This window comes from Scardinius erythrophthalmus (assembly GCF_964197995.2).
Source record: "Scardinius erythrophthalmus genome assembly, chromosome: 18".
NCBI classification, from domain to species: domain Eukaryota; kingdom Metazoa; phylum Chordata; class Actinopteri; order Cypriniformes; family Leuciscidae; genus Scardinius; species Scardinius erythrophthalmus.
Genome location: NC_138238.1, coordinates 39,572,351 through 39,595,954, shown reverse-complemented (window position 1 = coordinate 39,595,954; position 23,604 = coordinate 39,572,351). Strand labels below are relative to the sequence as shown.

The window sequence follows — 23,604 nt, the reverse complement described above, 5'->3', positions numbered from 1 at the left end:
TTTCTAAAAAAGTAGCTAAGTCACACAATTAGTTACTTTTTGAGGGAGTAACGCAATATTGTAATGCATAACTTTTCTTAAAAAGTAACTATGACACGCAATTAGTTACTTTTTAAGGGAGTAACGCAATATTGTAATGCATTACTTTTCTAAAAAAGTAACCAAGTCACACAATAAGTTACTTTTTGAGGGAGTAACGCAATATTGTAATGCACTACTTTTCTTAAAAAGTAACTAAGTCACGCAATTAGTTACTTTTTGAGGGAGTAACGCAATATTGTAATGCATTACTTTTCTAAAAAAGTAGCTAAGTCACACAATTAGTTACTTTTTGAGGGAGTAACGCAATATTGTAATGCATAACTTTTCTTAAAAAGTAACTATGACACGCAATTAGTTACTTTTTAAGGGAGTAACGCAATATTGTAATGCATTACTTTTCTTAAAAAGTAACTAAGTCACGCAATTAGTTACTTTTTAAGGGAGTAACGCAATAATGTAATGCATTACTTTTCTAAAAAGTAACTAAGACACGCAATTAGTTACTTTTTAAGGGCGTAACGCAATAGTGTAATGCATTACTTTTCTAAAAAGTAACTAAGTCACGTAATTAGTTACTTTTTAAGGGCGTAACGCAATATTGTAATGCATTACTTTTCTAAAAAAAGTAACTAAGTCACACAATTAGTTACTTTTTGAGGGAGTAACGCAATATTGTAATGCATAACTTTTCTTAAAAAGTAACTATGACACGCAATTAGTTACTTTTTAAGGGAGTAACGCAATATTGTAATGCATTACTTTTCTTAAAAAGTAACTAAGTCACGCAATTAGTTACTTTTTAAGGGAGTAACGCAATAATGTAATGCATTACTTTTCTAAAAAGTAACTAAGACACGCAATTAGTTACTTTTTAAGGGCGTAACGCAATATTGTAATGCATTACTTTTCTAAAAAGTAACTAAGTCACGTAATTAGTTACTTTTTAAGGGCGTAACGCAATATTGTAATGCATTACTTTTCAAAAAAAGTAACTAAGTCACGCAATTAGTTACTTTTTAAGGGCATAACACAATATTGTAATGCATTACTTTTCTTAAAAAGTAACTAAGTCACGCAATTAGTTACTTTTTAAGGGAGTAACGCAATAATGTAATGCATTACTTTTCTAAAAAAAGTAACTAAGTCACGCAATTAGTTACTTTTTAAGGGCGTAACGCAATATTGTAATGCATTACTTTTCAAAGTAACTAAGTCACGCATAGGGCTGGGCGATATGGCTGAAAACTGTATCACGATATAAGTGTTTCATATCGCTCGATATCGATAATTATTGAATTTTTTTATAACATATTTAAAATAAGGACCAGTCCAGGAGACAAATATATTACATTTAAAGATTTTTTTATTTTAAACTTAACCTACCTTTGATTATAATCCCATCAGTTATAAAGGCAGAAATGTCAACACGACCATGGAAAACTCAAAAGTCTAAAATCACAATGAACACTTAACAATTATCTCTTAACATTAAGGTGCAAAATTAAAGAATACGTAAGAAATGCTTTATAAAGGGGTGGGCGATATGGCAAAAATATAATATTACGATTTCTTTCTATAAATTCTATAAATCTATTTCTTTCTATTTTCTATAAATTATACATTGATACTTATTAAAGCTATTAATAAAGTTATTAGTCAAGAGCAGTGAGTGATTTTCTCTTTACATTTTGTTGTTTTATTAACATTAAAGGGATAGTTCTCCTAAAAATTCTAATTTTCTTAATTTACTCTCTCACGTTGTTTTAAACTCGAATAAGTTTCTTTCTTCTGTTGAAAATAAAAGTTATTTGGAAGAATGACCAACAGTTGATGTACCCCAGTGACTTCCATAGTATATTTTTATGGAAGTCAATGGGGACCAGCTACTGTTTGGATACCCACATTCTTCAAAATATTAATATTAGAAAATATTAGATAATTTTTATTTTTGGGTGAACTATCCCTTTAAGGACAAGCGGCAGCGTGTTTACTATTACTGTCTCTTTAAGAGCTGCGCGCGAAGCGTCTATTATACACGCATTTGACAAACAGATTTTCTCTCAATTTTCTCAAGTTTGCTTTTACTTTAGACATATCCGACTAGTTTATGTAAACCTTGTGTGTATATAACAGTATTAGCAAAATAAGACTCGAAAGATAACTTAGTATTCAGGCGCTGGTAGACAGGCTTTTAGTGCATGTGAGCTTCACATGTACGCGCTGAGAAACGCACACGCTAGAACGCATCAGCACGCGAATAACAGAGAAACTGACGACGGTCTTGCATAATCTGCAGACGACATTGGTCTGACTACGGTCAGACTTTAAGTCAGGCGAGCTGACTTTTTCTGTTTTATCTAGTTACTAGAGAGTGAGTGCCTTTGTTCATGCAATCAAACTTGCTTTGCTGGTTGGTTCCAACGAAAAAAAAAAAAAAATTATCGAACGTTTTATCGAACGCATTTTTTATTGATATTGATTAGGTGTCTATCGCGATACATATCGTTATCGTTTTATCGCCCAGCCCTAGTCACGCAATTAGTTACTTTTTAAGGAAGTAACGAAATTTTGCAATGCATTACTTTTCAAAGTAACTTCCCCCAACACTGTTCTGGACCGCAGACACACACTCACATCTTCCGCCTGAAGCTTTAGCTTGGCTTTCTCTTTGGTCAAGAGGTTCACCTTCTCTTCCTCGCACTGCAAGTCCTCGATGGCCTGCTACAAAGATAAAACAGAGAATCTTATGAGTCTGTCGAGCAGATGTGGCATAAATCTGACCAGGATGCTTTCATTCGCCCGATCACACAAGATGTCAGAGGAAGCATGATGTCTTAATCAAATCAGACCCTGAAAGGCACATTCATTCCTGTCTAAAGCAAAGCAAAGCAAACAAAAGTGCAAACCACACCGCGCCAACCCAACACTTTGGGTTTTGACTCCTTGAATGAAGAGCTCAAATAACTATCTGACAACTCTGGCAACCGGGTTGAGAAGGTAAAACCACCGGTCGTAAATCACACAGATGAGCTGCTACTGTTAGACATCTGGCTTACGTTACTCAACACCGCTCGTAGAGTTTTATAGAGCACAAAAGAGATCGAGAGAAGAGAAAAAGACACTTCTTGACTTTCCAAGGTGAACTAAACGGTGCTCTGCATCAACATGAACACAAATACTGTACAGCAGCGGCCAATGAACGGAGGATGTTCGGAGGGGAAAATATTTTATATTTTTTAAATATTTTAAATATGAGCAAAGAACAAAACACTAAACTTGGTCAAGGTATTTATCTGACAAAATTATTTGGCAGATGGTTTATTTTACTATGCAAAAAATAAATGCATAGAAAAACAAAAAGCTCACACATTAACTACAGCATAATAAGTTGTGGATATTTGGATGGTTCTCTCTTGTTTTTGCATGTGTTGCCAAAAATTATGTCAGCAGAATTTGTAATGTTTCATTGCATTATTATCACACATACAACAATCGTTTTCAAGCACAACTACACAATATGTTAATGTGTCCCACTGTGTTGAAAATTCAGCTTTTAATGTAGTGTATGTGTCTATGTGGTGTTTTTAATCTGCTTTAAGACAAACCATGTGTAAGTTCATAAGTCGACACCATTGCTGAGTATTTTCTCCTTAAAACTGCAGTGAACCAAAGACAGTCTCAAAAACACGCTTTGAAATCGCTGGTGTTTCTGACGTCACAAACTACCTTGTAACCAATCAGATCAACGTGTGATCGTCAACCAGTGGATCTCTGAGCTGAGGGAGTGAGTGGAGGCGGGCTCATTTGCATATTCATAGAACCACGTATACTAAATGAGGCAAGGGTGTCGAGTTACATTCAAGATATTTTAAGATATAAAGAAATATGTAATTTTGGTGATCAAAGATGAGTTTTAAGGGATAAAATTATTGACTACAGGGTGACTTTAATAATATTTTAATAAAGGGTAAATGAGAACTCATGTGCAGCTTTATTCCAATAATCATGTGAAAGCATTGGCTTGACTTGACAACTTGACTTAAACATGAACATAAAACATAACACTCACCAACAGTGGTTACAGGGAAAAAAGCTAAACAAAAGAACAATGCTAACATGAGGGCTATTTATACACAAGAAGAGTTGTTGTGAACAAACAAATAAATTAACCAATGCGAAAACTAGACACATGACACATAAGACTAGGGAAGCACATGACAGGATCACATGACAAACAGGAACCATGACTATGAAAAGTACAAAATAAAACATGAATACATGAACGTGAACCTGAACCAAAACCAAAACGTGACTTTAAAGATGTTAATTAGGCCGGGCATCAGTTTTGACCACTATTGTATTATTATTTCATTGGGAATAATGAAATAATAATAATACATTTATTTATTTATTTTTAAGAAGAAATTTCCTTGATATTTATGTCCTTATGCCCCATAAAAAAAAAAAAATCTAAATGAATTTGAATTCATAAATTAAAAAAAAAAATCATCACAGAGATGTGCATTCAAGCCAGGATGTGTATGAATTGCATTTTAATGCATATCTAAATGAATAAATCTTCACACAAAAAAAAAAAACATAAAACAGCATCACGACACGGATGCATGAAGACATATTACTTCTGAAGTACTTAGCAACATTTGTTCTGAATTATCATAAAAAATACATGAATAATTCATCAATTTTATGACATGTAAATCCGTTTCTATTATGAATAGTGCCATAACGAGCCATGCACTGTGTTTTGATCAGTAATTTCAGAGCGGTTCACAGCTGCAACTCATTATAAACCATTTTGCAGGAAATATTTTTCATTATTTAAGAAATAATCACAGCAGTGACCTGAACTCTCTAAGTTACTTTCCAGATTAAAGTAGGAAACGGCTTGTTGTGCCAGAGGGAAGTGAACGCTAACCCGTTAACGACCCCCAACTTGTCTTCCAGATGCCTCTGTCCCATGCAAATGAAAACTCTGTGCTGATTGCCTCATGACTGACCTTTACACCAGTGCATCCCTGAAAACCACCAGTGAAAACTGTCCAGCATCTGTCTAAGCATCACCAGTGGGACACACTGCTACTGTTCATTCTGATCATTAACGGAGAATGCAATCCCATGTGATTTCACGACACTCACCTGGCTCAACTCCACCAGGTGCTCCTTCTCCTTCTGCAGCTTCTGGAGCAGGTCGTTCTTCTGCGCGAGGTCCTCCGAGAGCTTCCTCACCACAGAGTCTGATGACTACACGGAGTTGGAGAAACAACATTTGTAAGATACACATGTGCAGTTAGGAAAAACTGTTGCAACTGTGATCAAGTCACAATTACGTTGCAATAAGAGAAATACATTTGTAATATGAGAATTAAATTCGCGATTATGGGAATTAAAGTCACAATTACGAGTAATAAAGTTGCATTTATGAGTAATAAAGTTGCAATTACAAGAAAAAGTCGCAATTTTGAGCAATAAAGTCCTAATATGAGAAATAAAGTCACAATTACAAGAAATAGTAAGAATTATGAGAAATATTCATAATTATGAGAAACTGTCACAGTTATAAGAAATAAAGTCACAATTACCGTACGAGAAATAGTTGCCATCAAGAGAAATAAAGTTCTAATATGAGAAATAAAGTCACAATTACAAGAAATAGTAGCAATAACTAGAAATAAATTTTCAATTATTAGAAATAGTCACAGTTATTAGAAATAGTTGCAATTACAAGAAATAGTTGCATATACGAGACAAAGTTGTCATCGCGAAATAGTCACAATTACAAGAAATAAAATCAATCATAAGAAAGTCACAATTACACAAAATAAAGTCACACAATTATGAGAAATACTCACAACTACAAGACACAATGAGTAAAAGACACAATTACACTAAATAAAGTCACACAATTATGAGAAATAGTCGCAACTACAAGAAATAGCCACAATGAGTAAAAGTCACAATTACAAGAAATTAAGCCACAATTACCAGAAATTGACATAATCGTGAGAAATAGTCGCAATTTTGAGAAATAGTCAAAATTACTAGAAATAGTCTCAATTATGAGTAAAAGTCACAATTACACGAAATAGTCACACAATTACGAGAAATACTCGCAACTACAAGATATAGCAACATTTTTTAGTAAAAGTCACAATTACACGAAATAGTCACAACTATGAGAAATATTCACAACTACAAGAAAGTCACAATTGAGTAAAAGACACAATTACACTAAATAAAGTCACACAATTACGAGAAATAGTCGCAACTACAAGAAATAGCCACAATGAGTAAAAGTCACAATTACAAGAAATAAAGCCACAATTACCAGAAATTGTCATAATTGTGAGAAATAGTCTCAATTTTGAGAAATAGTCACAATTATGAGTAAAAGTCACAATTACACGAAATAAAGTCACACAATTACGAGAAATACTCGCAACTACAAGATATAGCAACATTTTTTAGTAAAAGTCACAACTACACGAAATAGTCACAACTACGAGAAATAGTCACAACTACAAGAAAGTCACAATTGAGTAAAAGACACAATTACACTAGCCTAAATAAAGTCACACAATTACGAGAAATAGTCGCAACTACAAGAAATAGCCACAATGAGTAAAAGTCACAATTACAAGAAATGAAGCCACAATTACCAGAAATTGTCAGAATTGTGAGAAATAAAGTCGCAATTTTGAGAAATAGTCACAATTACGAGAAATAGTCAAAATTACTAGAAATAAAGTCTCAATTTTGAGAAATAGTCACAATTATGAGTAAAAGTCACAATTACACGAAATAGTCACACAATTACGAGAAATACTCGCAACTACAAGATATAGCAACATTTTTTAGTAAAAGTCACAATTACACGAAATAGTCACAACTACAAGAGTCACAATTGAGTAAAAGACACAATTACACTAAATAAAGTTGTGAGAATTGTGAGAAATAAAGTCGCAATTTTGAGAAATAGTCACAATTACGAGAAATAGTCAAAATTACGAGAAATAAAGTCGCAATTACAAGAAATACAGTCTCAATATGAAAAGTTGCAATCACGAAAGCTGCAATTTCATTAAAATAAGAAAAGGCTCACACTGACTTTGTATGTGGCAGATGTGACTTGTTTCAACAACGACATGAGGGACTAATAGAGGACGAGTGTGTGTGTGTGTGTGTTAGTGTGTTAGTGTGTGTGTGTGTGTGTGTGTGTGTGTGTGTGTGTGTGTGTGTGTGTGTGTGTGTGTGTGTGTGTGTGTGTGTGTCGGAGCTTTGAGAAGCAGATGTAGAGCAGAAGGGTAGAGGAGCTCCTCGAATACTTTCATCCTGATACACAGCTGTCATTTCACTTCCCTCTGAACTCAAATAGACATAAACGAGAAGTATGAGCAGATGAATATCTCCACTCCAAACATCTGCAGTTACTGTAAATTGTTAAGAGATGAGACAAAATCATAATTGGAAAAATTATGGACTGCGAGCTGTAATTGAAAGGTAGCACACCTAGCTTGAATTAGAAGTATGAAGTGCAGTTAAAGGTAACAATTATCATGATCATGTCACAATGCCTAAGGAACTTTTTATATTTTTGAACATTTCAAGGGTTTTGTTTTCAATTTAGAAACAATGAAAGCTGAATGTCATGCACTTAATTTTGCTATTTGTGGTTGAGTTGAGGTCACACGGGAAGTCACCCACAGTTTTGCTATGGCAACAAATGGACTACAAACTGTTTTCACTTGAAGAGTAAAAGAGCAAACAAGCTGTACAGGTCTGGTCTTGTGTGTGTTAGCGTTAGCACCAGAATCTCACACATCTAGCATTGGCAATATGTCATACAAACACCTACTAAAGGATCCTGACAACTGCTGTCAGAACAACCCTCACCAAAGGTAATATATATGTCAAATTTCAAATGTGAATTGTAAGATAAAGCGAAAGACAGTCTGATGAGAAATAAAGTTGTAATTATAAGATATAAAGTCACGTTAACAAAAAAATAAAGTTGCATTTAAGAAATAGTCAAAGTTAGAAGTCACATTTGTAAGATAAAAAAATTACAAGATTGTAATTGCAAGAAATAGAGTTTCAATTCGGAGAAATATAGTTGAAATTATGAGAAATAGTTGCAAAGACAAACGAGACAAAGTTGCAATCACGAGAAATACATTTTACAAAATATAAAATTGCAATTACACAAAATAAAGTTGCATTCATTCAAAATGGTCACAATTAGAAGTCATATATGTAAGATAAACATTTGCAATTATGAAAAATTGTTCTAACAGTGACAAATCAATTACAAGAAATAGTCAATCACAAGACAAAGTCTCAATATGAAAAGTATAGTTGCAATTATGAGAAATAAAGCCCTAATTGTAAGATATAGTCACTTTTTTATTCGAAGCTTCCTTAAAGTTTCCATGATTTCAGTTTTGCCTGAATGTTTCCAAATGCATACTTACAAGTTTTAAAGAAAATAAATGATTCCTTATTATCTGAAGTTAAAATCAAAATTACTCCCAAGTTCCAACAAAAGAAGTGTAGCACATCTGCTCCAAAACATGAAGCATGAACGATTACAATACACATTCAAATGATATTCTCCAGACTACTAATGATGCATGATTTACAGAGGAAACCTCATCGGAGCAGATAATCGCTGCGCAGTAAGAGCACGGGTCAAACGCGTGTCAGTCCTACCTGTTTTCCCTTCTCCACTGAAGTCAGTGTGTTCTCCAGCTCCTCCAGACGCTCCTCCAGATGCTCACAGCGCTGCTCGGCCCGCTGGAGGCTCTCCTGCTCCTGGAGACCGAGAGAACGAGAGGCAATGATGAGTCTTACACTGCACACCGCATTCAGCCTCAGGGAAACAACTTCACAGGGTGATGACAAGAAAAAGAGCAACAAAACAGGCTCAAAGTGTAAAGCAGCAGCTGAGCTTTTCACCATTATCCTGGGATCTGAAGACTGTGGCTTCTAAGAGCATGAGAAGGATAAAACGAACTTGCCGCAGGATCCTGAATACAGCCCACACCAAATTTACGATAAAATTTTAAATGAAAGTCACTATTTCTTATAAAGGCAACTTTATTTTTCATAATTGTCACAATTATGAGAAGTCATATTTGCAAGACAAACATTTGCAATTTTTAAAAATAGTTGCAATTATGAGAAATTAAGTAGCAATTACGAGATATAAAGTTACGGTTAAAAAAAGTTCCAATTATCAGAAAAAGTCGCAATCACGAGAAAAAAAATATGCAATTATGAGAAATATAGTTGCAATTACGAGAAATAGATGCAATTATGAGAAATAGTCACAATTACAAGAAATATAGTCACAATTACGAGAAATATAGCCATAATTACGAGTAGTAGTAATTACGAGAAATATAGCCATAATTACGAGAAGTAACCATAATTATGAGAAATATAGTTGCAATTATGAGAAATATAGTCGCAATTACGAGAAATAGAAGCAATTATGAGAAATATAGTCACAATTACAAGAAATAGATGCAATTACGAGAAAGTCACAATTACAAGAAAAATAGTTGCAATTAAAAGAAATAGTTGCAATTAAAAGAAATAGTTGCAATTACGAGAAATAGATGCAATTACGAGAAATAGTCACAATTAAAAGTAATATAGTCACAATTTTGTAATATAGTCACAATTACAAGTAATACAGTCACAATTACGAGAAATAACATCACAATTACAAGAAACAGTTGCAGTTATGAGAAATATAGTCATAATTAAAAAAAATATAGTTGCAATTCAAATAGTCACAATTTTGAGAAATAAAGTCGCAATTACGAGAAATATAGTCACAATTACAAGAAAAATAGTTGCAATTAAAAGAAATAGTAGCAATTATGAGGAATAAAGATGCAATTGAGAAATATAGTCGCAATTACGAGAAATAGATGCAATTATGAGAAAAAGTCACAATTACGAGAAATAACATCACAATTACAAGAAATAGTTGCAATTACGAGAAATATAGTCACAATTACAAAAAATAGTTGCAATTAAAAGAAATAGTAGCAATTATGAGGAATAAAGATGCAATTGAGAAATATAGTCGCAATTACGAGAAATAGATGCAATTATGAGAAAAAGTCACAATTACGAGAAATAACATCACAATTACAAGAAATAGTTGCAATTACGAGAAATATAGTCACAATTACAAAAAATAGTTGCAATTAAAAGAAATAGTAGCAATTATGAGGAATAAAGATGCAATTGAGAAATATAGTTACAATTACGAGAAATAGATGCAATTATGAGAAAAAGTCACAATTACGAGAAATAACATCACAATTACAAAAAATAGTTGCAATAAAGACGCAATTACGAGAAATATAGTCACAATTACAAGAAAAAATAGTTGCAATTAAAAGAAATAGTAGCAATTATGAGAAATAAAGATGCAATTACAAGAAAGTCACGATTACAAGAAATAGTCACAATTATAAGAAATACTTGCAATTATGAGAAATACAGTCACAATTAAAAGAAAAGTAGTTAGAAATACAAGAAATATAGTTGCAATTACAAGAAATAGTAACAATTACGAGAAAAAGTCAAAATTACAAGAAATGTAGTTGCAATTACAAGAAATGGCTGCAATTACGCGAAATATAGTCACAATTAAAATAAATGTTGTCAAAATTACGAGAAATAAAGAAATATGAGAAATAAAGTGACCTTCTCCAACAGCCTCAGGCGACACACACATTCAAGCAACACAAGAGCAACAATAGAGGATCAAAACGTAACACTGTGTATCCAGCAGCTGAGCTGTTCACAACTGTCCTGTGATCTGAAGACAGAGGCTTCCAAAAGCATGAGAAGGACCAAATGAACTTCTCACGACGAAGCGGATCATTTATCAAACTAGTCCCAACAGGACATAAAAAGCTCTGCTTTCTGATCTCTCCTAGAAACTTGTACTTAGACACGCATCATCATCGCTAAAGTATCTGTACCAAGTTAAAAACACACAAATATGAGGGTCCTTGCAAAGTTGGCACTGGATGCGTTATGCATATTTTTTACATAAATGTGCTTATTGTGCTCTAAATTCAATCACCCTGACAAGTGCCCCCACTCATACGTGTTTGACTAGTTAGTAAATCTCTGTTTATAACACTTTCTTATCAACTAAGACATGAATGGAAGTGTTACATGAGAGACATAACACCACTGGTTCAATATTTGGATGCTTTGTCATGTATAAAAGTATATTTCACATTCTATTTCTAATGCCATTTGTTAAGTGTGTGCTTAATATATATTTGTATCCACTTTTGTCGAAATAGGCGTAATATGGTTTCGGTTGATTCATTCATTAAACACAATGCATAGACACCCCTGATCCACTTGCAAACAGTAATTAGTGGTTTTTGCCGAGGCTAAACTATGATTTCCACCAGGCGGATGTTAAAACATTCCAGACTTAGTTTGAAGGAAGGACTTTGAGCACTATCTAGGGAATATCATACTTGGGAGTGTGCTCTTTTGACTTTTTTGGACTGGCCTATCAATGTCCTAACAACTGCATAGCAACCTATTAACCACTCTAAACGCTTTAGCAACTATATAACAACGCCCTGACAACCATACACAACACACAAGCATTGCTTTGCAAGCTCACATTCAATTTTTGCAATTCTGAAATGATGCACTTACTCTTCAACAAAAGTGATCTGGTTCATTATATGATTATTTCAATACAAGTATACAATTACAACATTAAAATGCATTCATTTGGCAGACACATTAAAGCCACTCAACAGTGATGTGAAGGTAAACATTCACAGGTAGGCGTTCTCTGGGAATCAAAACCCTGACTTTGGCGTAACCGGCAACATAAACATGCATTATCAGGAGAACACACACACACACACACACACACACACACACACACACACACACACGCAGTACCTGATGGAGTGGGACTGATGTGGTGAAACTGTCCCAATCCAGGTCCTCATGCTCAGCTTCTACATCAGAGAGGGAACGACGGACAGACTCAACCTGACAGACTCCATCCATCTCAGAGAAACTGCAGTGATTTGATCTGAGCGGGACGCCCTCCTCCCTGCGTCTCTAACAGCTGGAGGGAAACTACAGGAGGCGTCCAGCTGTTCGAGATGTAATGCATCCAGCGCCGGCCTCGTTCAGAAGTCCTGCCCTGGTCTAACACAAACAGCTCTCTCGTTTGGGCCGAGGTGTAGAATAACAAACGGTGTGATGTCACTATCTGTCACGAAAGAGCTTGTGTTATTCGCAGGATTAAAGCGAATGAATGAGAAACGGGAATCGAGAATCTCTCTCGTGCATTTATTTAAAAAAACAATCCATGCCTACAGTCTGGAAAATGTCTGTGAGTGTCAGAAGAACAAAGCTATTATTGTAATCTATGTAAAAATCTGTTTGCCATTCATTTTCTACATGAATCACCAGACAAAACACTCAAAGCACTCAGACATCAACCATTTACATCTACAACAGGTGAACCGAGAACCATTACTGGCAGACGCTGATCATATCTCAACAGGTGTGCCTGAATCAACGCATGTAATCTATGGTGTGTGTAGTTTATTATTGGTGAATTGCATTGCCAACTACATGCCATACATGTGATGGACGGCCCGACACCCACCATCGGCTGAGACTGCGTAGAGTTTCAGACAAAATAATGGTGGCCATTATGACGGCCTCTTCATGAATCTCAATGCTAATCATTATGTAATGAGATGATGATGCACGGGCACAGACATGAACGCCTTCACAATGAGCATAAATTATGACCAAACAATCTTCCCACGTTCCCAATGAATTTATATCAACAGATTTGATATGTTTGTTTATAGCATGAGAACTGTTGAGAAGGGAGTCCGCGAAAACACCAAAAAATTAAATATATGAAATGCATTGATTTATAGAGGTTTAGCTTGAATCCATTATGAGTATTTGAACAGTTTTGCATTTAACTCCACAAAAGTCCCATGAAACATCAGTAGATGTTTATGTCTTGCACCAGCAGGCCTATATAGGATCTTAATCTGCTTTCAGTTACTCTATTAGATTCTTGGCCCAAAAGCGATTAGTTAATGACTGATAATGGGCATTTTACTGCCATATAAAAATGTTGTCATAGAAGCTTGTACAGCAGACATGAGCCTTTCTGCTGAGAACCTCTTTTAAAGTTAGATACAGAGGTACTACTTATCGGTTAAAAAAACCACCCACAAAACCTCTCACACTACAACTTTAACATAGTAGGATGTCCTGTAAATCATATTTCATATGTTACAAGAACAGCCTTTTTCCACCTTAGAAACATTGCTAAGCTACGTAACATGCTATCAGTTTCTGATGCAGAAAAGCTAGTTCATGCATTCATGACCTCGAGACTAGATTACTGTAATGCTTTATTAGCTGGTTGTCCTGCATCCTCAATAAACAAGCTACAGTTAGTCCAAAATGCAGCCGCTAGAGTTCTTACTAGATCAAGAAAATATGATCATATAACACCAATTTTATCATCTCTACATTGGTTACCTATAAAGTTCCGTATTAATTACAAGGTATTGCTACTGACTTATAAAGCCCTAAACGGCTTAGCTCCAGTTTATTTAACGGATCTTCTATCGCCCTATAATCCATCGCGCTCTTTAAGATCACTAAATTCGAGGCGTTTGGTCATACCTAGGATATCCAGATCCACCAAAGGAGGGAGAGCATTTTCACATTTAGCTCCAAAACTCTGGAATAGTCTTCCGGATACTGTTCGTTGCTCAGACTCACTCTCCCAGTTTAAAACTAGATTAAAGACGCATCTCTTCAGCCAGGCATTCATATAATATTCTTAATCTTACAGTTCAAACTACAATCCGGCCTCTAGTTCATAAACGCCAGAGGAGAACTGGCCCCCGACTGAGCCTGGGTTCTCCCAAGGTTTTTTTTTTCTCCATTAGGTCACCTGATGGAGTTTTAGGACACCATTAGGTCACTTGATGGAGTTTTTTTTCTGTTCCTTGCCACTGTTGCCTTTGGCTTGCTCAGTTGGGGATATTTTGGGGATATTTTGGGAATATTTCATTTAATTTTATCAATCAATAAATTTCACTAGAAACAAACCTTGTTGTATTATTTTAATTTAATACTGTGAAGCTGCTTTGATACAACCTGTATTGTCAAAAGCGCTATACAAATATACTTGACTTGATACTAAAGCTTACACCCGCAATAGAATAAAAATGATAACTGCGACTTCTTATCTTGAAATTTTGACTTTTTACTTGGAATTCTGAGTTTCTTGAAATTGTGAGATTTTTTCCCCATAGAATACTGAAATTACATCTCGCAATTCTGTCCTTTTCCTTAGAATTCTGGTTTTACATCTCTCAATTCTGACCTCTTCCTTGGAATTCTGAGTTTATATCTCTCAATTCTGACCTTTTCCTTTGAATTCTGAGTTTACATATCTCAATTCTGACGTTTTCCTTGGAATTTTAGGTTTACATCTCTCAATTCGGACCTTTTCCTTGGAATTTTGAGTTTATATTAGGGCTGGGCGATATGGCTGAAAACTGTATCACGATATAAGTGTTTCATATCGGTCGATATCGATAATTATTGAATTTTTTTATAACATATTTAAAATAAGGACCAGTCCAGGAGACAAATATATTACATTTAAAGATTTTTTTATTTTAAACTTAACCTACCTTTGATTATAATCCCATCAGTTATAAAGGCAGAAATGTCAACACGACCATGGAAAACTCAAAAGTCTAAAATCACAATGAACACTTAACAATTATCTCTTAACATTAAGGTGCAAAATTAAAGAATACGTAAGAAATGCTTTATAAAGGGGTGGGCGATATGGCAAAAATATAATATTACGATTTCTTTCTATAAATTCTATAAATCTATTTCTTTCTATTTTCTATAAATTATACATTGATACTTATTAAAGCTATTAATAAAGTTATTAGTCAAGAGCAGTGAGTGATTTTCTCTTTACATTTTGTTGTTTTATTAACATTAAAGGGATAGTTCTCCTAAAAATTCTAATTTTCTTAATTTACTCTCTCACGTTGTTTTAAACTCGAATAAGTTTCTTTCTTCTGTTGAAAATAAAAGTTATTTGGAAGAATGACCAACAGTTGATGTACCCCAGTGACTTCCATAGTATATTTTTATGGAAGTCAATGGGGACCAGCTACTGTTTGGATACCCACATTCTTCAAAATATTAATATTAGAAAATATTAGATAATTTTTATTTTTGGGTGAACTATCCCTTTAAGGACAAGCGGCAGCGTGTTTACTATTACTGTCTCTTTAAGAGCTGCGCGCGAAGCGTCTATTATACACGCATTTGACAAACAGATTTTCTCTCAATTTTCTCAAGTTTGCTTTTACTTTAGACATATCCGACTAGTTTATGTAAACCTTGTGTGTATATAACAGTATTAGCAAAATAAGACTCGAAAGATAACTTAGTATTCAGGCGCTGGTAGACAGGCTTTTAGTGCATGTGAGCTTCACATGTACGCGCTGAGAAACGCACACGCTAGAACGCATCAGCACGCGAATAACAGAGAAACTGACGACGGTCTTGCATAATCTGCAGACGACATTGGTCTGACTACGGTCAGACTTTAAGTCAGGCGAGCTGACTTTTTCTGTTTTATCTAGTTACTAGAGAGTGAGTGCCTTTGTTCATGCAATCAAACTTGCTTTGCTGGTTGGTTCCAACGAAAAAAAAAAAAAAATTATCGAACGTTTTATCGAACGCATTTTTTATTGATATTGATTAGGTGTCTATCGCGATACATATCGTTATCGTTTTATCGCCCAGCCCTAGTTTATATCTCTCAATTCTGACCTTTTCCTTTGAATTTTGAGTTTACAATTCTTTGGAATTCTGGTTTTACATCTCTCAATTCTGACCTTTTCCGTGGAATTCTGAGTTTACAATTCTTTGGAATTCTGGTTTTACATCTCTCAATTCTGACCTTTTCCGTGGAATTCTGGGTTTATATCTCTCAACTCTGACCTTTTCCTTGGAATTCTGAGTTTACATCTCTCAATTCTGGTCATTTCCTTGGAATTCTGAGTTTACATCTCTCAATTCTGGTCATTTCCTTGGAGTTTTGAGTTTACATATCTCTATTCTGACCTTTTCCTTAGAATTCTGAGTTTACAATTCTTTGGAATTCTGGTTTTACATCTCTCAATTCTGACCTTTTCCGTGGAATTCTGGGTTTATATCTCTCAACTCTGACCTTTTCCTTGGAATTCTGAGTTTAAATCTCTCAATTCTGGTCATTTCCTTGGAATTCTGAGTTTACATCTCTCAATTCTGGTCATTTCCTTGGAATTCTGAGTTTACGTCTCTCAATTCTGACCTTTTCCTTGAAATTCTGGGTTTACATCTCTCAGTTCTATCCTTTTCCTTGGAATTCTGGGTTTACATCTCCTCAATTCTGACCTTTTCCTTGGAATTCTGGGTTTAGCCTACATCTCTCAATGCTGACCTTTTCCTTGAAAGTCTGGGTTTACATCTCTCAATTCTGACCTTTTCCTTGGAATTCTGGGTTTAGCCTACATCTCTCAATTCTGACCTTTTCCTTGGAATTCTGGGTTTAGCCTACATCTCTCAATTCTGACCTTTTCCTTGGAACTCTGGGTTTACATCTCTCAATTCTGACCTTTTCCTTGGAATTCTGGGTTTACATCTCTCAATTCTGACTTTTTTCTCAGAAAACCAATCTAGAAATTGTGTTTTTTCTCTGAATTTTCTTTGAATTCTGACTTTTCTTAGAATTGTGAGTCTAGATTTCACAACTGCAAGATATAAACTCGCAATTATGAGAAAAAAAAGTTAAAACCTTTGAGATTAAATTTTAAAAAAAAAATATTCAGTGGCAGAAATAAGCTTCCATGGGATACTTACTGAAGTAGCTGCGACGGTATTTCTGAATTATCAGGACTAAATTCAAAAGTTTATGACAAGAAACAAAGAGAAAAATGAGAGAGACGGTCATGAGCTCTCTGGAAATGTTGAAACGGCTGTTTAGATCTGCACTCGTTCTGATCATTTGGAAGTTATTGGTAAGATTAATAGACTCCAGTCTTATGTCCATCACAAAGTAGAAGAAAACAACTTTTCTAACTGTGCTAAACTCTTGAGTCACACAAAAAGATCTGTGCTCAAACGAGTGCATTAAATGTGATATTAAAAATGTGGTTTTAAAATAATGTACTCTCTGATAAGACCCAATTAATCGACTGTCTCTAACCCAGTAATCAGCGGTTGTGGGCTGACAGCAGGAGACGGATGAATTACGCTTGTGTGAATCTGGATCTGCTGTAATTACAGCAGAGAGATGGGGATGGAATCAGGGAGGAACACGGAGAGGGCCCATTTTCCAAGAACACTGGAAATATACAAGATCAGCCAGAATAACCTTACACAGGGTCAAATGCATGATTCATAATCACCTGGCATTGAATAATGTATCATATCAGCATTTGTTCACACTGTGGCGTCCAGTTTTGATATTCCTGCACACAAAACAGGACAACACTCTGACCCTTTCTGACGGCTATCCAAAAATACAGTAAAAAATTAAAGTTTCATCATCTTGAGCCAGAAACTGACGCTGTGTATTCTGACCAGGCAGCACAAAGATATTTTACTCTTTATTACCAGCTAAAGGTGCAGAAAAGTCAAGACACCTTTCATATTCAGTAAAAAATAATGACTAAACTTGCTTGGCAAAGGATGATTCTGACAGCCTCCTATAACCTGATGACACATACAGTATTATAAAGTTCAGGTCAGTCCAGACATGTGCAAACATTAATGACTGCATCAATGTCTCCAAAAACATCAGATAATTTGATCCATGTCTGACAAGGCAAGATGATTGTAAGTTGGAAATGTCATGTGGTGCGTGAATGATTCAATGACTCATTTAAAACCTTAACTTGTTTCATAACTGGATGTATCAGTGTTTTTGAACAAATTGGATGGATGGATGGATGGACGGACGGATGGACGGACGGATCATTTAAAAACTTAACTTGTTTCATAACTGGATGTATCAGTGTTTTTGAATGCATCTTTTGAATGAATGAATGAATGAATGATTCAATGACTAATTTAAAGACTTTACTCGTTTCATAACTGGATGAATCAGCGTTCTTCAACGAATATCTTGAATAATGATTCAATGACATTTTTAACAGTCACTTGTCGCCACCTACTGGTGTAACGATGTAATGATGCAATCAAGTGTCAAGTTACTTTTAAAAGGTAGTTTACTCTTTTTGATCACTTCCATAGACAACAGTGTTTATGTCCCAACTTTAAACTTTTATCCCAAAGCTTCTGTGATCATCTCTGTCAATCGCTGTCATTTAGGAATAAGATCGTGTTGGTTTTTGACTAGAAATCGCAATCTGTCAAACGATTAATCATGTACTGTACCTCTAAATATATATATACACTCACCTAAAGGATTATTAGGAACACCATACTAATACTGTGTTTGACCCCCTTTCGCCTTCAGAACTGCCTTAATTCTACGTGGCATTGATTCAACAAGGTGCTGAAAGCATTCTTTAGAAATGTTGGCCCATATTGATAGGATAGCATCTTGCAGTTGATGGAGATTTGTGGGATGCACATCCAGGGCACGAAGCTCCCGTTCCACCACATCCCAAAGATGCTCTATTGGGTTGAGATCTGGTGACTGTGGGGGCCATTTTAGTACAGTGAACTCATTGTCATGTTCAAGAAACCAATTTGAAATGATTCGAGCTTTGTGACATGGTGCATTATCCTGCTGGAAGTAGCCATCAGAGGATGGGCACATGGTGGTCATAAAGGGATGGACGTGGTCAGAAACAATGCTCAGGTAGGCCGTGTCATTTAAACGATGCCCAATTGGCACTAAGGGGCCTAAAGTGTGCCAAGAAAACATCCCCCACACCATTACACCACCACCACCAGCCTGCACAGTGGTAACAAGGCATGATGGATCCATGTTCTCATTCTGTTTACGCCAAATTCTGACTCTACCATCTGAATGTCTCAACAGAAATCGAGACTCATCAGACCAGGCAACATTTTTCCAGTCTTCAACTGTCCAATTTTGGTGAGCTCGTGCAAATTGTAGCCTCTTTTTCCTATTTGTAGTGGAGATGAGTGGTACCCGGTGGGGTCTTCTGCTGTTGTAGCCCATCCGCCTCAAGGTTGTGCGTGTTGTGGCTTCACAGATGCTTTGCTGCATACCTCGGTTGTAACGAGTGGTTATTTCAGTCAAAGTTGCTCTTCTATCAGCTTGAATCAGTCGGCCCATTCTCCTCTGACTTCTAGCATCAACAAGGCATTTTCGCCCACAGGACTGCCGCATACTGGATGTTTTTCCCTTTTCACACCATTCTTTGTAAACCCTAGAAATGGTTGTGCGTGAAAATCCCAGTAACTGAGCAGATTGTGAAATACTCAGACCGGCCCGTCTGGCACCAACAACCATGCCACGCTCAAAATTGCTTAAATCACCTTTCTTTCCCATTCTGACATTCAGTTTGGAGTTCAGGAGATTGTCTTGACCAGGACCACACCCCTAAATGCATTGAAGCAACTGCCATGTGATTGGTTAATTAGATAATTGCATTAATGAGAAATTGAACAGGTGTTCCTAATAATCCTTTAGGTGAGTGTATCACACTGGAAGAGTCAAGCTTGGCTACAAACTTCAAAGGTCACTGCATTAATACACTTATAAACACACTTGTGCACTCCATCTGAGCCGCAATACAATGATTTACTGAAACAAAGAGAAGCGTATGAGAGAGCTGAGCATCTGCTAATGCATTCACCAGCTCAGATCTTCCTCGATCTTGGCTGAGCTGCAGCGTGGCATTTCTGCAAGCTCTGGCAATATCAGCACAATCCCAGACCCAGACATATTTCACCCAGCGGGCGACACAAAATCTTCAGCTAATAGTGTCGTACTCGCTTCCCATGGTTGTGTTCCAGTGGGTGGGCTGTAAAGACACACAATCCCGTCTCTCCATCACAATACGACTGAACGACCAGAGCTCAGTCAACAAATAAAAACAGTCCGTATCCGATCACAGATGGAAGGCGGATCTTGCACATTTGCTGAATAACTCAGTCTATGAAAGCATATTATTATGCACTGTAAACTGTCTACCAGCAGAGTAATAAATAACTACCTTAATATGAAACAGCAGGAATAAAACCATATAGAGCCAGAGTCCAAAAGTCTGTAAGCGCACTGACAATACGCTTTCAACTGGAAACAAAAGATTTAGGACTTTTAAAAAACACAATTTTAGCATTGTGATGTAAATATTCAACATGGAAATAAAGATATTTCAGATTCTGCATTTCAAGGTCACGAATCTGTAGATAGATTTAAAAAGCATGTGCATTTAAGTGGAAAAATGTGAAACAGAAGCATTTTCACTAGTGCACTGGACACTAATCTGATTATTTCTAATATAATTGGTAACACTTTATTTGGATAGTCCACTTTAGACATTCTACTGACTATAAGAAACTTTGCAACTACAAGTCAACTTATTCTCCTAACCCGAACCCTAACACCTAACCATAACCTAACAGTCTACTAATACTCCAATGAGAGTTAGTTGACATGTAGTTGCAAAGTTACTTGTAGTTAGTAGAATGTCTAAAGTGGACTATCCAAATCAAGTGGAACCATATAATTTATAACAAATATTGAATACATTATATTTATCACTCGAGAAGCATGTGCATTATGGAAATTAAAATATTTCAGATTCTGCATTTCGAGGATAGATTTATAGTAATATGTAGATATTTCTTATAATAAAACTAAGTATGTGCATTAAAGTGGAAAAAAGTCAAACAAGCATTTTCACGAGTGCTCTCAGACAGCTGAACACTAATCTGATTACTTTACATTTATCACTCGAGAAGCATGTGCATTAAAGTATAAAATGCCAAAACAGAAGCATTTTCACTAGTGCTCTAGACACTAATATGATCATTTCTAATATAATTTATAACAAATATTTTTATTTGTTATATTTTTCACTCGAAAAGCTTGTGCATTAAAGTATAAAATGACAAAACAGAAGCATTTTCACCAACTAATCTGATTATTTCTAATATAATTTCTAATAAATATTTAACGCATTACATTTTTCACTCGAGAAGCTTGTGCATTAAAGTATAAATTGCAGAAACAGCCGTATTTGCACTAGAACGGTCAGACTTGACCCTCTGTCTTCTCTGGGCTTTCCTGCATCAGTAATGAAGACTCACAGCACGCATCTGGACGAACACCTCCTGCTTCTCGAGGCTCAGCTCTGAGTTCTCCCCCTCCAGCTGTCGCACTCGGGACAGCAAGCGCTCGCTCTGCTCGATGGCTTTCTTCAGCTCGTCTCGGTCCCTCATGACTGTCTGTTCTCTGGGCTTCAGTGGATGAACCTGACGAAGGAGAAAGAGTTTCTTCAGTCTCAGCGGCTCCTCCTGCTTCTTACACTGTAATCATCACTGAACTGACTTAAGCTGGACCGGGACGCTATTCTCTTCTGGAAACAATCTTTGCTGCATTATTTTCCTGTTATTTCTGCTTTGAAACACTCAGTATTGTACAAAGCGCTATATAAATAAAGGAGACTTGACTGTCCTGGATCAAACGCACACAAACTGCTTCAATGTACCGAGTGCACGATAAAAAGTCAAAAGGAAAAAGCGGTAACACTTTACAATAAGGTTCATTAGTTAACATTATTTAATTAACATGAACTAACACTGAGCAATACATTTACAGTATTTATTCATCTTTGTTAATGTTAGTTAATAATAATCCAGCTGTTCATTGTTTGTTCATACAGTGCATTAACTAATGTTAACAAGATTTCAATAAAGTATTAGTAAATGTTGAAATTAATATTAAATAAGATTTATTAATGCTGTAGAAGTATTGTTCATTCTTAGCTCATTAACTAAGGTATTTATCTAATGTTAACTAATAAACCTTATTGTAAAAAGCTGCTGAAAAAATATTAACAGGATTAAACTGCAATAAGCAAAAGAGTCTGTTAAAGTATAGTAATAGTGTGAAAATCATATTTTGAAATTCAAGGAGGTTGTCATTATGACAATCATTATAAATAACAGGAGGTTGTTCAGACAGCAACACTGTGTCGGCTCAGATCCAGCCCACGCTGAATCCACATGTCTCGGATGTGGGCCGGATCTGAGCCGACACTATGTTGCTGTCTGGGTCTGAACAGAAGTATATTGTAAACGCTGTGCCATAAAGCAGTTCAACTCTGTGTCTGCCTCTATAAAGCAGTCAGGTGATGTATACGTTATATTCAGTGTTATACAAATACATTTCTCTTAGCCGAGGTTAAAGTCCTCCTGTAGTCAATAATTTTATCCCTTAAAACTCATCTTTGATCACCTAAATTATACATTTAAACATTTTCATCAGATGCTCATTTTCCACAAGTTGGTATGATTCTTTAGGGTCTTCATGTAAAGTTTGTAACATACTTTGGTTAAAATTCCTCAATGGTTGTGTAAAACAACACCCTTTTACCTCCTCAAAAACAGCTCTTTTCACAGCGACCCGTTTCGGTGCATGTCTCTTTAAATGATAATGATTCATTTTATGGTGGTTGTGTCCACACACTGCAAAGACACATTTATGCAAACACCAAAAGTGAATTTTGTATCCGATGACCCCTTTAAAATATCTTGAATGTAACTCGACACCCTTGCCTCATTTAGTATGCGCGGTTCTATGAATATGCAAATGAGCCCCGCCTCCACTCACTCACTCAGCTCAGAGATCCACTGGTTGACGATCACACGTTGATCTGATTGGTTACAAGTTTGTGACGTCAGAAACACTAGCGATTTCAAAGCATGTTTCTGAGACTGTCTTTGGTTCACTGCAGTTTTAAGGAGGAAATACTTAATTTCACCATTTTTTATTAAAAACACCACATAGACACATAAACTACATTAAAAGCTGGATTTTCACCACAGGGGGACTTTAAAGGTTTTTGCATAAACATTCTTATAGATATTATAAGCAAATGATAACTATGAGGGCATAATCTGTCAATCTGTACATCATCATGTCTACTAGCTTTATTATTCAATGAATTATCTTATTATTATTATTATGCAAGGGTACTGTCTCATTAGATAGTCAAAAACAGCAATGTGCTTCAGTATTTGCACGTGCACGATTGTGAATCTAGACAACAGTTCAATAAACAAGAGGTTAATATTGAATAACTTACATTTTGGACACAACATTGACAGATATTGTTGCACCACCAACGAAATTAGTTCCAAACAAAGCGAGTCACGCCATGTGTTTACTGTTTTCCTTCCTGAATGAATCGATGCTTTTGAACGATTCGGTTAGTGAATGATTCAAAGACTCGCTCATGC

The 23,604-nt window shown here is 35.7% G+C and overlaps 1 protein-coding gene across 1 annotated transcript in view; it reads right to left on the bottom strand.

Moving 5' to 3' along the window:
* Positions 1-23,604, bottom strand: part of LOC308706389 (uncharacterized protein) — a gene marked incomplete at its 5' end in the record, with an annotated part of 77,693 nt that overhangs the window by 46,006 nt on the left and 8,083 nt on the right. Inside the window, 4 exons of the mRNA XM_081391982.1 lie at positions 2,677-2,763; positions 5,200-5,304; positions 8,770-8,871; positions 21,451-21,615. Coding sequence (XP_081248108.1) covers positions 2,677-2,763; positions 5,200-5,304; positions 8,770-8,871; positions 21,451-21,615 — 459 coding nt within the window. The remainder of the gene's footprint in view (positions 1-2,676; positions 2,764-5,199; positions 5,305-8,769; positions 8,872-21,450; positions 21,616-23,604) is intronic.